We start from the raw sequence: 16,829 nt of genomic DNA, 5'->3' as shown, positions 1-16,829 counted from the left end.
AAGAACAACAGAAAACCTTCCTGGAGAAAATGCAAAAAAGTAAAATACAGAATTCTCTGCCTTCACAGCAAGGAATAGATGTGATTAAACTTTTGAGTTTGTTAGAAGAGTGCCTGGGTTAGTTTGCCCATTTGGTCACAAAGAGAGGTCGAGAAGTACCCTACAGTTCTGAATCAATTCTAGGATTCTAAGTGTGCACGCTCACCCTGGTATGCATTCTCTCATACAGACCTCACTCTTCTGAACTCTCTCATACAGAGTAGGCAATCTTTTGGCCAGAGGGTATTTTAAAGAAAAAAATTAGACTCTGAGGGCCAAGTGATGATATCCCCAGAGGGGCTATATCTGAAATGTTTATCTATTTTTGAAAGGAAGAGGGATTGAAAAACAGAAAGCCCACCAGAGGCTTTTTAAGGGCTTATTTGTATAAAATATAGCATAAAATCTCGGGATTGAAGAGGGACAAAGAGGTTGGGGAAAAGATTAAGATAATTACCCATTAGAAAGAAGGGCGGAAAACATAACTATATTTTTTCTTATTTCTTTATGCCATCACGGCCACAGGATACTCAAAAGCAAGGCCTTTGGCTGAGGCTACAGAGCTCAGTTCATCCTATTTGCAAACTTTTCCCTCAGCCCAATAACAGTTGGTCTTCCAGCACCCTCCTTCTCTTCCTTGCCACCAATGTGGGCAGGCTGCTCTCATGGCTTGTCCTGTAAACATATAAATCTGGTCCATCCCTGAGCCACTGAAGAGGAAAGGAGCCTTCAACGGCTCCTTTCTGACACACAAAGATGGACTTGCTAGATCAGAGCTCCTCTCTGAGGAGAGCAGTCCATTTCTTGCCCAATAATCTAAGTGTAACTTCCAGGAAAGGTAAAATGAATATGTAAATATCTCAAAGGAAGAAATCACCTTTTCCTTTTTTTTTGTTTAACAGCTCCTGCTGGCCCTCCATGATTTTTTTCAGTGCTTCCCGGGCCACATCTCCTTCAAGCACTTCCCATGTGACATCTTTCTCTCGCAGCTGTAAGTTCCCATTATTTGCTTCTTTGGCTTTATCCAGCGCATCTTTGGCGCTGCTCTTGAACAGGATGATACCCTATACACAGAAACACAATTTGAATCACTGCAGGCACCATCCAGCCATTTCCACCCTCACGATGGGGCATTTGCAAATGGGCTCATCCTGGGTGAGGCAGGAAAGAACTGGAGGGAGGAGTCTGGGAGAGCTAATGTAAGAGAAATTTTAATTGTCTGATGGGCAATTTTCTGGGCAATAGGAGAGTTCTGAACCCCTATTTGGCTGCTTCCAACCACCAGCCAGGAAACAGCATCTTCCCACAGATTCACAGCATGAAGCAACAGTGACTGGTAGTTAAACGTTGCTAATAATTGACAGTCAGGCTCTTCTATAAGTCTCCATCCTACTCTACAGAACTGAACATGTATGTAACTCATTTAGGGACCGATAACTGTCTTAGGGCATTCTTTGACAAGTGCTGAAGGCAGAAGCTGAAGAAAGCAACACACGATCTGCACATTTCTCCCTTGTCCTTAAGATACTTGCCTCTGTTGGACCACAGAAAGAAATTAACCGGCACAGCCTGCAGGTTAGAAAACTAAGGAAATAATGCTGGATACCATGGAGTACTGTACTCTAAACATTTATTTTATTTTCTAGCTTTGTTCTGTGGACTGCCCCACCTGAAAAATCTGTAGGTCAAAAGTTTCTTAATTTTTCATTAGTTGTGTGTTACAATGCACATTATAAGGTGCGACCAGTATAAAACATGAGTCTTTAACCCTTTCAGGCTAGTGGGCATGTTTGTAATTCTCAGTGCAAGTTAAAGGCTTACTCACAAAATTGTTCCCATAGTGGTCAATCATAAGACATCCCCATAGAAAAAAGTCAAACTAAACAGTGGGCCACCCAGGATTTTATTTTCTAACAATGCCTCTGAGGTTTATGGGGGCAGGGGGAGAATCTGGAGACATTTACACTGAGCAGGTGCTTTGCAATATGTTAGCTTCTGATTTTTTTTAATTAAAAAGAATCTAATAAAGTCAGGGAGGGGAGAGAACTTGGTAGGCATCAAGTAATATACTGGTAGGCAACAAATTGTTGCAGTGAGTATCTTTTGGGGCATCTAGGATTTACAAGGCCAAGCAAAACAATATCACTGTTTACTCTAGCAAGCCGGAATGTCACTTATATTCTGCAGCATTACTAAGAATTACTTCACTAGAGAAGTGTTGAAAATCTTATCAAGTTTTTCCATTACGACTTTTGTCATTAACACATATTCTACCAGTAAATTTGAGAGAATGAACAACAATAATAAAACAATCCTTGCTCCAGATTACGCATAACCAATCCTGAAAACAGTGTGCCATCTGTTTAACATTTCATCCTGTACAAATATCAGAGTAACCATTCTGACCTCTTTTGCACCCCTGACGAAGTCTATCCACTTGATTTCACCATGATTTGAAAAAACTGCATGAAGGTCTTCTCGACAAGTATGATCTTCCAAGTCACCAAAAAACTTCAGCAAGCATCCCTGTTTCTCTTCCAGAGATTTCTTTTGTGTATAAAGAGGGAAAAACCTGTAAGATACTTATTTATGTCCTAGATGAATTTAGTGGACTTCAGTAAAATGAGCGCTCTCAAATATTTCCAAAATTTGATCAATAAAGAAGTATCCAAATATAAAGAGTTCCAGGGTACTGCTGCATTTGTAGATCTTTTGTCATCAAGCTTGTTCCTGGCAGATACCCTCTTCAGGGGCTCCCTCCCATGTGAGCAGAATCCTGTGGAGTTGGGATCATACTTGTGATGGAATGGACTTATGAAGGCCATGCTCAGGGAGATAAGCGTGTTCTTAGCCCCCAACAGGAGCGTGGGAAGTTCAAGAAGATGAGGCTGGCACCTCCCTAAGGAATTCATGGTGGTGTGGCTGGCTGGCTTGGGAATTTGGGTTCAGTCTGGTGAGATTCTGTCTTGAGGTGGAAGCTAATAAACACAACAGAACTGTATTTGCATTGTCTCGTGGAGTTCTTTGGGCTGAACCTGACATCAATCTCACCAAAGAACTCCACGAGACAATGCAAATACAGTTCTGTTGCATTTATTAGTTTCCACCTCAAGACAGAATCTCACCAGACTGAACCCAAGTTCCCAGCCAGCCAGCCACTTCGTGAATTCCTTAGGGAGGTGCCAGCCTCATCTTTTTGAACTTCCCACGCTCCTGTTGGGGGCTAAGAACACGCTTATCTCCCTGAGCATGGCCTTCATAAGTCCATTCCATCACATCACTCTACCCATTGGGAAAGTGGTCTGGAGGTGTGTGTGGTTTTTTCTTCCTGTAGAAATAGATTCTCACAGGGCAGATTCATTTCTCCAGACACCCTCTCCCACTCCCCTGGAAGATAGCAGGAACAACCCTAGTCTCTTCTGTAATGCTTTTCTGAAAACTCCCATTGCCCACACATTTGATTCAACACAGCTATTTTCTCTAGGTGATATGCTTCATCCTTGCTTGACAATGAAAACTGAATTCCTTGGATGAGACTTATATCCTATAATATGCAGAAGATCCAATGGAGAGCCCTGTGACTGTTGTTGGAGTACAACCCTGATGATCATCCAACTTAATGATATGAGTTGAAGACCCACCATATTTGAAGACTTAACCTTAGGAACCACTGCTCTAAAAGACTGAAAATACTTTTTATACCATGGTCTTAGGTTCTAAGATTTTGCCAGTGGGGGAGCAAAACTGGTGACTTTTTTTTAGCACAAGGCACAACTATTACTAGAAGTCATAATAAGGTACAAATGAAAATGAACATGTTTTGCACTTTGGTAATACTCAGGGAATACAGTCTTCGTATTTATACTTTAAATTAATAAAGGGTATTAAATCTCTTTAAAATTAGAACAAGTAAATGGTTGTCTCCAGCCTTCCCCAACCTGGCACTTTTCAGATGTATTATAGCAGAACACACATTAGCAACATACCAATTGTACATAACGGAAAGTGTAGTTCAATACAACTGTGGGTGCTAATTTGGGGAAGGCAGTCTTATTCATTTACCTACATACATTCTATGAGCCTTCGCAGACAATTTGGTTGCCTTTGTCAGGACAGCCTTTTTCATGGAATGAGTGAGCCCCAAAACACAGGCTTTCTTTCATAACTTCAGTACATTCACCCTAAGCCCAGTAGAAAGCTTTTATGACCCAATTTCTAAAATTTCTAAAAGAAAACAAAAATATCTATCTAGGCTCAAGTCCATCAAGGAGAATTGCATTGGGCATATGTTTTAGGATTGACTCACTGGGAGAATTGCATTGGGCATATGTTTTAGGATTGAGCCCTGGTATCAGTAAAGAATAAATGCACAACTACTAAAGGCTGTTGATTTGAAGTACTCAGCTGAAGCTTTTCCATTTGTCTTAGGTCCAGGAAATCAAATTCAGGTTAGTCTAAGCAATTTCAAGTCTTTATTCTACCCCTGTAGCCTAATTATTCAGAAGCATGGACAAATGTAGCCACCACCAGAGTGGTCTATGCGCTCAGTGAAATCAAAGGGAATGTACCATTTCGGCATCTTCAGCCTGTTTCTGTTTCTCTTCCTTCTCCCTGTTATAAAAAGAAGGAAAAGTTAAATAACAAACTTGGGCACAAAAGACAAGACTTAATTTCAAAGTTCACATTGCCACTTACAGTTTGGCCTTTGCTTTTGCTTCCAATTTATTCCTTTTCTTCTCATCATTCTTCTTGGCAAAGTAATCTTCTCTGCACACAATATAATCTAGTTAAGCATATGCATTTGGGACTACTACTGAAATGTAAAGTAATATCAATCCTTCAGGCCACAATCTGAAGAACATTAATTAGCATTAACACCCAGCCTTAGTTTAGCTGGCAACTGGTACTAATTACTACTGACAGTCTGGCCTTAATCTGCAAATAAAGTACTTATTTTGCCTTATCATCTGAGTCCCTAAAACTGAGGTGGAGAACCAAGGTCCTACAATTCCAAGCAGCCTCAGCCAGCAGACCCAAGGCAAGGGGATGCTAGGAGTTGATGTTCAACACCTAGAAGTCCACAAATTTCCTTCCATTACCCTAAAACAGAAGTAGGTTCTTCCTACTCCCTTTTTTCACACTAAGAAGAATTAATAGTACATATACATGTGTTTTTCAAAACTGGTACTGAAAATCAGTGGATTGAGCCAGAGGAAAGGGTCAAAGAAAACTAGATGGCATTTACTGATGTCTTAAAGGGTGGAGGGATCCATAGCAATAGTTCTGCCAAGCAGTATACAATCTGGTGATTGGGTCCTTGAGTACGGGTAGAAAACTTTTCCTTGGAGAAAAGAGAAGGAAGCACAATAAAGACTAAATACTCTTCCTACTGACGGCAACAAATAGGAAACACTCCTGCACCAAAGGCAATTTTGTCACATGAATATACATGGCAGATCATATACACAATTGCTTTCCTAGGAGGCAAAGCAAGAGTGAAAGACAGAGTTTTTGTCCTTTTCTAAATGGAAACACGTGCATATTTGTCTGGCAGATTAGGATGAGGCTATTTTGAAATTATTAGTTTTCCTCATTTACTAGAAATGTTTTTCTACTCTCAGCAATGATATTGTCTTACATTTTGTTAAAATCTTGGTATCATACCATTTTCCTCCCAAGCTTTTTTATGTTTGTATAACGTTAGTATTTTTTAAAAAAAGATTTGTATGAGAACAAGAAACCACAATGAAACTTAAACTGGAAATCAAGACTGAAATTCTTATTCAGTAAATGAGGTAATTGACTGACCCAGAGTCACTTATTCATTCACGATCACAAAATGCCATGGATTTTCTATCAAGGTCAAATTAAGAATAAAAAATCAGTATCTGAAAGGAAACTGGAGAGGTTCTGTGACCTCAACTAACTCAAAACCTCTCAGTTTAGATCTTCTCCTTTTACCACAGTTTGAGAGATGAGGAGGTTCAAAAGAAAGAGAAGTTGAAAAAAAATAGGTGTCCTCATCCATGTCTACTACATGGTCCTCAATAGATTCTCCTGAGGGAAGATGGTCCTCAAAAGAAAAAAGACTGCCACCCCAATGTGTCAGATAATGGACTAACAGACTCTGTTTAGTAGCATACTCTTGCATAACTGCCTCCATTTTTTGTGGGTATTTGGCGGAAAGACGAGAGCTTCAGAAACAAAGTATGTGCTTTAAGCTTTGCAGAAATGTATGGCACCCACCGCGCCCCCTAAATCCCCTCCCACAAAATCAAGACCGCCCTTTTTAATTTTCAGGGACAAAATGGATACCTTCAGGTCAAGACTTAAGCTATCAAATTCCCTCCTTAAAACTTTGTCTAATCCCCCAAAATGCAAATTCTCAGGCTTTGAGTCCGACTTCTCTAGTGACTTTTCTCTTCCACCTGCTTTTCTATTTGTTTTAAAAAAAAAAGGGGGGGGGGAGGCTGCAGTGTTTGCTTTATAAGCAGAAGGTGTAACACCAAAGAATGTCACCATGCCTTTTACTGATGCAAGAAAAAAACTCCAACTTATTGAGGGAAAGAAAGTATGTTATCAAAACCCCACACAATAACACTGTAAAATAAAAAGAATAACATGATTTTAAAAACAAGTCTTGAAGACAAAATAAGTGGCCTTGCCACCACAAAACTTGATGTAACAGAACCAAGAAAAGTTGGCCACCCCTCCTGTAGAAGGTGACCGTTCCTCTTGCCAGTCAGAAGCCTCACATGAAGCTTATGTCAAAGCTCAAAAGCAGAAGTGAAATCATACTTACTTGAAGAGCACAATCAGCTCTGTGTCGTTGTACCTTTGGTTTGGCGTCCCAACAAACTCCTTGGCAGATTCAACACTATCAAATACAGCAAATATGGATCCCTGGATTAAAGAAAAGTAGAATTGAATCCGATCTTGGGATCTGATACAGCCTCAGGAAATTTAGAGCTAACAGAATTCTGTTTAAAGATATTACCTTAAATGTTTTCTGAAGTGTTCTCCTCATCTGAATGTTTTCTACCTTGCCTTTACAATCCAGCCATTCTTTGATATCATCTAAAGTTGCATCTAATGGAAAACCTTTCTGAAAAATGAAAATTTAAATAATTCTCATATTCAAGTTCAGTGTTTTACACATCTATGCAGTGCAGAAAAAAAGTTCCATTATTATATGGAAGCAATGAGTTCTTTTAATGGAGTATTGTTCCACTATAATCAACTACTGAATTTGTGGGTAAATAATGAACACAGAGCAGAAGACATGCAACTTCCAGCAATCAGGAGGAGGGCTTCAGATTTAAATAAAATTCATGGCTAACAAAAACAAAACTTTCAGCAACAGTAACAAATACTGTATACTGAAGACCAAGGGAGGTCTGCTTGACAGGGAAAATGGAGTGATTACAAGTTAGGCCAAAAAATTAAAGTATCTTAGTAGAAGGTATATCTTTACTAAAGATGGGAAAACGGATAGAGGAACTAAGACATGCAATGGTAAAAGGGTAATATGATATCTATGCCAAGAAGTGAAAATGCCTGTTTGTAAGAAAGTGCTTCTTGCTACTATCTTACAGGGTAATGAGGGCTGTTACGTCAGGAGAAACATAAAAGTTAAATATGGGGGAATGAGTTACTTAACAAATGTGCGTGGTAAAACAAGAGATAAGGTCAAAATGAATGGATGATGAACAAATGTGGATTGCACAGAAAAGTACTTAGAGGTGGTTTGGTCAGATAGAGAAAATGAAAGATCAAAATCCAGCAAAGCATGCATATGAAGTATGAATAGGTCACAAGGAAGGGGAAGACCAAGAAAGAATGATTAGAGCTGATGAAATCCTCAAAAAAAAAAAAAGCGAGATGAGGTTTAAAGAAAAGTCAATATATGAAGTGGTGTATGAATGTGATGAAAGCAAAGATGGGTTACAAGAACAGAAAGGTACAGAGAGATACAGCGAAGTGTCCAAATAAACTAAATGTTTCCTTTTATTTTTTGCCTTAAGTCCTCACTCCTTCTGCGCTTTACATAGCATTGCTTACCCTGAAAGAAATAGCGTGATAGGTATGTATGTACGCATGAATACATCAAGCTAAACAATTTGGATCCTTTTCCTAATACATAATACAGAAGCCCAGAAAATAATTATTTTTCAGCATGACTTTAGATTATTATGATTGTAGTAATTCTGTACAGAATTCTTGACAATCTGAGGTCCCCTCAAAACACATTAGGTTCTTTGCTGAAAGACAGGACAGTTTTATGATAGCAGGCAAGCTATCAGGAGTCATGTGAGTTTCTGAAAAAGAGAAGTGTATTCTTAATTTACAAGGCACAACAGTGAAGCCCAACAGATCTCACCACATATGAACTAAATATGCTCCTCAGAATCCTTTGGATATTCTCGGCACCAGTAAACAGAAAACCCTGATGGAAAAGACTGATTCTGACATATCAGATCTGAAATTCACTGTATTCTAATATCATCATTCCACTTACAATATATACAGATCTGCTTTTAATTGCATTCTTATATTGTTCAGTAACTTCAGGCAATGGTTTGTTTGGAGATCTTCGGATTTTAGTCTTATCTTCACTAACTTCCATAAGTTCAGTCTTCGATTTTTTTAATGCCCCCACTATTACATCGAAGTCTTTTGTAAGGCGATTTAGCCTACAAAATGGAAGATAAAGAAGTTATTTGTTTAGTTGCCTCAGTTACAAGTCATCTATATATAATTTGGCATTTAAATGAAATTTATGCAGTCTCATAAAACAGAAAGCACAAACATCTATCAAATATGCTGGTTTAAATTGTAAGAAAAATTCAGCGTAAAGAAATTCATGGATTGACATTTTGTTGCCTTTTTTCTACTGCCACCAGCTTTCCCAGAATTAGACCATTCACCTTTCCATTAGCAGCCTTCTGCATCCTAGTTCAAATTGTTCCAGAAAGCTACCTGTCCCCTCCATGAGTTTCCTTAAATAGATTGACTTTAAAATCAAAACCACAAGAAGTAAAAACTCACACTTTTACATAAACCAACAAAGGACATACATCTTTTGAGATCTATAAATACAAATGTCACAAGAGTTCTGTATTTATGATTGTAGAAATATATGTGAAATATATCAAATGTAGACATTTCTTTCCATGCCATGTAAAAACCCACTGATTATATCCTTCCTTCCTGAAAGGTCTCACTGTCTTGAAATAAATGTCCTCATTCCATGCATGGAAAAGAGCTATCCATGTGTGCAAAAAGAGCCAGAACAAAAATCTGCTTTAACAAGGGCTCCCCTCTGTGGATATAGCTGTTTTAAGAAGACACAGGGGGTATATGACCAGATATTCCAAATTATGCAGCAGAACAACATTAAAAAGTAAAAACTGCCAATCTGAATTGCTATGGCAACTAATAAACATGCATCTGCTCAGTCAATAACCAGATTTATGTGATGAAAAGCGATATTTTTCATTGGGATTTAAAATCCAATCCAGTCTAGAAGACAGGCTTACTATAAAATAGGAGAAGTTTTTCTTTTCCTTATGAAACTATGAGCCCACTATTAGTATTACCTATTGAATTTGATTATTGTTTCTAAAGTCACCCAGCCATCATCCGATTTGATCTTCTCTTGAAGAAACTTGTCCCGGGGTAAGTTGTGATCACCAAAGTAGTACTATGAAATAAATTAGAATAATGCAAACTCAAATTACGATACTAACAATTACCCAGTTCTAAGTTTCCTTACTGCAAAAAGCTCTTTATCTGTACCAGTAGTCCTCACTTACCAACCACTCGTTCAACAATCATTTGAAGTTATGACGGCACTGAAAAAGAAGACTTACAACCGGTCCTCAAAGTTGCAGCCATCGCAACATCCCCACAGTCATGATTTGGGCACTTGGCAACTGGCAAGCATTTATGACAGTCACAACCTCCCACAGTCATGTGATCACCATTTGTGACCTTCACAGCCAGCTTCCAACAAGCAAAGTAAATGGGGAAGCTGGCAGGAATTTGCAAGTTTGTTTGTTTGTTTGTTTATTTATTTATTTGATAAACTTGTCCCCGCCCATCTCCCCACAATGGGGGACTCTGGGCGGCTTACATCAAATTAAAATCATAAATACATGATTAAAAGTTATAAAAAGAACCACACTTACAGAGATAAAAAAAGATTAAAAGATCCAAGAGGCCAATAGAGGCCACACCAGGCCGCTAAGGGCTAGCCAACCCCATTTCTGACATCCTCCCTCCCCGCCCCAGGCCAGATGTGTCATGTGACATCACATTTAATGACCTGCAGTGATTCACGTAAGGACCACAGCCAGAACTTACATCGTAAGTCGGCGCAGTCACATGATGTTTCATCTAACAACCGCACCACTTAGCGATGAAGTTGGTCCCAATTGCAGTCAGTTAGTGAGGACTACCTGTATTCTGGGCTACAGGTAGCCCCCAGTTTAAGAACAAGTTCCATTCCCAAGGTCTGTCCTTAAATCGAATTTGTATGTAAGCCAGAACAGCTTTATATTGTATCAGTAGTACTGTGTAATGAACTCAAACCATTGTGTATTTAACTTGAGTTTTGCTACAGTAGGCTCTGTTCTTAACTATGGGTTGTCCGTAAATCGAGCATTCTTAACCCAGGGACTACCTGTAGTTTAAAAATGCACACCCCATTTTCTCCCTAAAATGTAAACAATGACATGAAGTAGTTATCCTAATCATTTTATAATAAAGAACTACTAGAGGACTTAAACATGGTAATAAGCATAAAAATAACAAATGGAGCTACATTATCAATTCCAATTTTTTAAAAAAGAAAATTCTGATTTGAGGCTATATCTAAAATTGTCACATTTGATCAATTAGTACATATAATTGCAATGAATACAGTTTTACTGTAGGACAATTTTTACTTTAGCTGTATTGTTTGCCTGTCTAATGTCCTTCAGGTATACTGGATTATATCCCCTAATATCCAAAGGCTGCCATTTGCATGCTACCTTAATATGCATGCCAGGAGTATTCATACCTCAATTTGTTGACAAACCTTCTTTTCCAAATCAGACATATTTTCACTATCTCCATTTTCAGCCATTTTCACTTCCTGCAATCAAAGCAATATTTAGAAACACTACATTCAAAACATTACCCCCCCCCTTTTTAGTAGACCTTTATCCTTTTAGAAAACATATTCCAAACTTTCAGTATATCTGCATTACTCAAACCAGTCCCATTAAGGAGCATAAAAATGATAATAGTCTTGGTAGATAAAATTCGATGCTATCACACAAAAATAATCTGTTTGCTGGCCTAGGAAAGTATGAAGCAGTTGGTGAAAAATAAAATGAAAAAGCAAAATAATTTAATGCTTGTAATATTGACATCCTAAACTGGAACTAATATTAATAGAATATTTTTCTTTCTCTTCTTTATTCTAAGTTCTCATGCTGGCTGGGGAAGTCTGGAAGTTGAAGTCCACACATCTTAATGTTGCCAAGGTTAAGAAACACTGATCTAAGCTATCTAAATAATAGAATGTTAATAATCTTTAATCATATTCCATAAAGATCACTGTATTAAAACAATACAATGTATCAAGATTTATAACATAATAAAAAAGGGGGGAAAGAAAGAGGGGAAAATAGTATCCAGCAGGACAAACTGATCTCAGGGTCAAACAATTTGATATGACAGAGAAGGTCCTTATTCTTGTCTAGACCTGGCTATTGAATGGTATTAGCAAGTTTCTCCAACAGATGTGGGGAAGCAGGCAGGCACACTTGGGAGGAAATGATCTGTAAGATATCCTGGTACCAGCTCCCAATGGTTTACACTGTATCTGGAAAGAAGTTAGTAATTGGTGCATGTGTTTATTTGCTCACTAGATATCCTGCTTGTCTGGCAGGAGCTCAAGGAGGCTTACACAGCACTTCTTGTTGCTCCAAGTTTCCCTACACAACCCCATGGGATAAGCTGGGCTGAGAGAAAGCAACTGGCCCAAAGTCACTCAATTAGCTTCCATGGCTGAGGGTGGACTTGAACCACAGTCATAGTCTAACACCATAACTACCATAGTCATAGTCTAACACCATAACTACCATATCACAGTGGTTACAATATCCATTGCATGAGACTGTATTATACAGGTGTAATACAATCCCATGTAAAATTGTGCATTAGCATACTTGCTGGAGCATTCTGGATCAACTGAAGGTTCCAAAGTATCTACTTAATCTTATTATCTAGCATGAACTATAGTTATCTCACCTTAATGTCTTATAACGATGATGTCTGATTGTCACCACTACATAGCCTAAGATGGGTAATCTGGCCATAGCTTCAAATTGAGCATTCAGATGCAATGTGGAATCTTGGAGTAAATAAAGTCTTCTTCAAGTTGAACTTAACTCATTGCTACGTGGATGTATCCATGTTTTCTGGCAGAAGTAAGAAGTTTGCCACTGCCTTCTTCTGGGATTTTTTTAAATTTCCCAATCTAGCTAGCAGCCCTGGGATTTCCAGGTGACTTCCATCCAAACATTAACCATGTTTGCAGTCTACTTAGCTTTTTGCAAGTCTATTAGGTGTTACCATCTAACTGTAACTGGCTGGCAACAATTAAACTTTTTATGGAAACATGCTGAAAAGGAATGTGTTTAGAAGTGGTACAAAAGAAAAAAAATTGAAACAGCATAGTCTCCCTGACAAAACTGGATAAACAGAGTGTTTTTTGTTAAGACTGATCCCACCTCTGATCAATATAAACCTAACTAGTACAAAAGTAGGAAATCCACTTTCCAGGAGGACTGCAAAAAGATAATGAATCACTGGATCTCTTGGACTGATACCTGTGAGTTATTTTTAGATTTACAGTAAAAACTTTAATTTACAAGATGCTATTAAAATTAGAACAAATTAACCCTTCAGTAGCTATATCGGAAACTATTTAGAATGCAAACTAATATACAAAACAGCTTGGGTTATAATTCCTTTATTTGCTTTCTGTAATCATGTTATGAATAATACATCTTCCATTGCTTGGTTTTTTGTACTAGCAATCATGCCATTCCATTTCAAGTCCCACCTTGCAAGTTTTATAAATTTAAAACTATAAGCTTACAAAAGACTGGTTTTACTCCCAATTAAGCAGCATTCAAATTTGTTCCTTTTTTTTTTTTCCCCTTCTAGGAGACTTTCCCCAGTCACATCTTTCAGCTGGAATCAAGGAAATATTGCTTTTTCCATGAGAAATGCAGAAGCACGTTATTCCATTATCTTAAGTCCCTTGAGCAAAGCTGTGTCTGATCAAATGGTATTTGGCCAGAAAAACCAAATGAAGACTTTACTGTTCCACCCAAGCCAGTGACATACGATGGGCAGCCCTCAAAATGGATGAAACAGGCCCAGTAGGAGGAACTGTACAATCTAAGATTGGGTTCACACATCACAATCAGCAATTTATTCATGTATTTATTTGTTAGTCACTTTTATAGACTGCCACAATCCTAAAGGACTCCTGGTGGTTCACAAATACAATCTAGTCAGTTTTCATGTCACATTGTATAAACCAGGCATCATGGCTTGTAAACTATGGTTTGAGTGTGTTATATAAACTTCCTGGAAGCTTATTCAATGAACTATGACTTTGCATGAGATGGGAAGACAACTTAGTCATACCAGCATAATTTGCAATCAGGTATATTTATAATCCTCTCTGATCAGTGAAGCTTAGTGTGCAAAGCTAGCTTCAGAATTTCCTTATTTATAGAAGATATAGCAACTTTCTAAAAATAATAAGCCTATCATTATTTATAAAACAGTTGTTAAATTATACTGTTCAATATTAAAGAGTATAGGGAGACACAGAATGAAGAAGCGGAGTGTCCAACATGTCCACATTAATAGAAAGTTATTTTGGCATCTGTTAAGTCATGTTTCTACAAATTTATAATTACTATTAATTCAAATATTTACTTTGGTCAGACCAGTATAGAATACCATCAGTTGGAACTACAACCATTTCAATAACAATAATGAAACCTATGGGATATAAAAAAATACTTAAAAGCTAGGATTACCCAGTTTAATATTATAACACTAAAGTCTTTAAAGAAAAGTTCTTAATATGGAGACTAACAAGTGAAAATATAACAGAATATAAAATAACAGCAAAATTGTTACAATTAAACTAGAATAATTTGAGTGTATAACTCAACAAAAAGCACTGGACATTTATGCATTTTTTCAGGAAAAAAATGAGATTTACCGAATTACTGGAAATGTGCTTAAAAAGTAGCACTGGTTTATAAAATACGGTCTTCTGCTATACTGGTTTCCCTTTGACTAGTTCTCATGTGTTAAGCGTGGCTCCAGAAAACTTTTTTCTTTTTAAAATATCCATGCTCTTTTGAACAATGAGCTTTGATCATCATAGAGGAATCCTCACAGAGGAAGCAACCTGGATCTTGATTAAACCAGTTAAGGCTGTGGGATAGAATCCTTCACATGGATAGCATCTTTCTTTTCCATACCTGTGTAGAACAGAGCTGTGCCTACTTAATCCACTCCAATATTATCTGTTAGATTTATAACTTGTCTTTCAATCAGGAATTCAAGATGGCATACACAGTTTTCCCTCTTCTCACTTTCCCCCACCAACAATTCTGTGAGGAGTGAGCTAAGAGAACATGACTGGCCCAGGTCACCCAATAAGCTTCCATGGCTAAGGGTGGACTTCAACTTGGGTTTCCCCACTCCTAGTCCAACACCTTATTACTATCAGCTTAAGGCTACTCATCATGATCCAGAGTCCTGAATAAGTGGGGGATGTTGTCCTACAGAGCATTTACAGGCAGATATTCATACGCAGATAGAATTTCCTTTTTCAGATTTTCTATCAAATGTTTTTCAGGGCAGGAGCAAACTAATGTCTGCTGATATAATGCCACTTTTTCATTATTATGTGGAGTTATTTTAATTGAAAACCTATCATAACAGGAGTCAGCTATACAATCTGTCATTTGAGGCAGATTACTGATTATTTCCAATGTAAATTGAATCTACAAAAATAGCACGAGATGGCAGACAGAGAAAATTCTGCAGATGGCACACTGTTTTTAAAAGTTTCTGAATACTCTTCTATGTTACAATAATCCTGCGTACCAGACAGGAAAGATCTAGAACAGTCTTCCCTTAGCTTGATGTCCTCTAAATGTGTGACTACAGCTCCCAGAATTCCTTTACCAACTAGCAACATCAATCATTGTTATTTCAAGATCCCCTGTTTGCTTCCCACCAGACTCCAGCTACCCTAAGAAAAATTATTTAACAGAATAGAATCTGGTCTTAATATAAGCCATTGCTAGAGAAAGTCTGCTGCTAAACCCTATAATAAACTCCCTTCCTGATACCACTTCAGTTTTACTGAAAGTGATGTACACTGGAAAAAGGGGGGAAAAGACAGCACCTAGAGAAACTGGAATTCAATTCCACTATTCTCTACAGCTATGAGCATTTCAAGTAAGGGATTAATCTGCCACTTACGCATCCATGTGGCTTAGCGCTACATTCTCGCGGTTCAAAAAAGGTGGATCACTTTCTCCACCTTGGAGGACACCCTGGACATGCAGTAGTTCAAAAAGTTTTACCGAAGAAAATGCTGCCCTTATTCCTTCCTTCTCATACTCTGAGAGAGACGCTGTTAAAAAACACAACACGGGAACAGTCCAAACTATCCCTCCGCCTCCTGCAATCTGAAGTGGTACAGCCCCTCCCATAATGTCGAGATCCAACCACCTCCTTCGGCTCTCCACATTAGCACAATTCGATCACACAGTGAGACTTTAAGATCAAGTACCATTTGTGATCCTGAGGGTCCCAGGAGCCAAAGTTCAGGAGCCCCCAAAGTTATTTATTATTTCATTATTTATTCAAATGCATTAGCCGCCCAACTCCAGCGGACCTCCTCGAGTATCCTCCCTCCCCGCCCCGCTACGCGTACAGGCCCCAACCAAGGAAAGGAGCGACCCGGCGAATCCGTCCAGATACACCTTCGAACGTAGGACTGAGGCTTATGGAAACTCCCTGCTCTGCAAACCCCACATTCCCAGAGAATTCCGCAAAAGCGACCGATAGCCTCCCCCATCATCGCGGTGGCGATATATCGCTCATGCCAGCGGACCTTATATTACTATAATCATTAATGATAAATCGCCACCGCGATGATGGGGGGGGAGCTGTTATCCGCCGCTCGTGCGGAAATCCGCCAAGCCATTCCCCTCCGCCTAACACCAGGAGCCACCGACACGACACACGTGGGAACAGACAACTCCACAGCCTCGAAAGATAAGGTACCACGAAAAGGAGATGGTGAATGCCCAACGCCGGGAAACGGTATGAAACGGGGCACGGGCCACCCAGACTAACCTTCTCCCAGAGCAGAAGGAGCCGCTCTTGCTTCCTCCACGCGCTTCTTCTAGCGGCAGGCCGCAGCGGCGGTTGGGGCTCCTACCTTTAAGCGCCGATCTTTCCTCGCCGGCCAGCCCAGCAGCCAGTGCGGCAGTAACCACACCTCCTTCCCGTCCGGACCCACGCGGGTGAGCCTCATCTCCGCCTTTGCTCCTTCTGGAGGACTCGGCGTCTTCGGGGAACGCGCGAGCGCAGATTCGAATCTTCCGCTGCCCGAACGCGCTGCTTGAAGAATTCTGCCGGAATTCTTCCCGCCGCTCGCGGGATTTTTGAAAAGGCCGGGCTCG

The 16,829-nt window shown here is 39.1% G+C and overlaps 1 protein-coding gene across 2 annotated transcripts in view; it reads right to left on the bottom strand.

The window, feature by feature from the left end:
- Window positions 1-16,829, bottom strand: part of SSB (small RNA binding exonuclease protection factor La) — a 20,419-nt gene extending 3,590 nt beyond the window's left edge. Inside the window, exons 1-10 of one of the 2 annotated variants that reach the window (XM_007437611.4) lie at window positions 16,586-16,829; window positions 11,105-11,179; window positions 9,639-9,742; window positions 8,558-8,732; window positions 7,037-7,144; window positions 6,842-6,942; window positions 4,735-4,806; window positions 4,608-4,650; window positions 2,446-2,586; window positions 917-1,103 (exon numbers count right to left, since the gene is read on the bottom strand). In XM_007437611.4, the coding sequence (XP_007437673.2) occupies window positions 917-1,103; window positions 2,446-2,586; window positions 4,608-4,650; window positions 4,735-4,806; window positions 6,842-6,942; window positions 7,037-7,144; window positions 8,558-8,732; window positions 9,639-9,742; window positions 11,105-11,179; window positions 16,586-16,681 (1,102 nt within the window). In that variant the 5' untranslated portion in view covers window positions 16,682-16,829. Of the gene's footprint in view, window positions 1-916; window positions 1,104-2,445; window positions 2,587-4,607; window positions 4,651-4,734; window positions 4,807-6,841; window positions 6,943-7,036; window positions 7,145-8,557; window positions 8,733-9,638; window positions 9,743-11,104; window positions 11,180-16,500 lie in introns of both variants that reach the window. The other variant, XM_007437609.4, reaches the window with a different exon arrangement.

This window comes from Python bivittatus, unplaced genomic scaffold (assembly GCF_059951505.1).
Source record: "Python bivittatus isolate LINGU-HERP-01145 unplaced genomic scaffold, Pbiv_v1 ctg000480_np1212, whole genome shotgun sequence".
Taxonomy (NCBI): Eukaryota; Metazoa; Chordata; class Lepidosauria; order Squamata; family Pythonidae; genus Python; species Python bivittatus.
The sequence above is the reverse complement of the archived record's forward strand: the minus strand, read 5'-3'. Positions and strand labels throughout refer to the sequence as shown.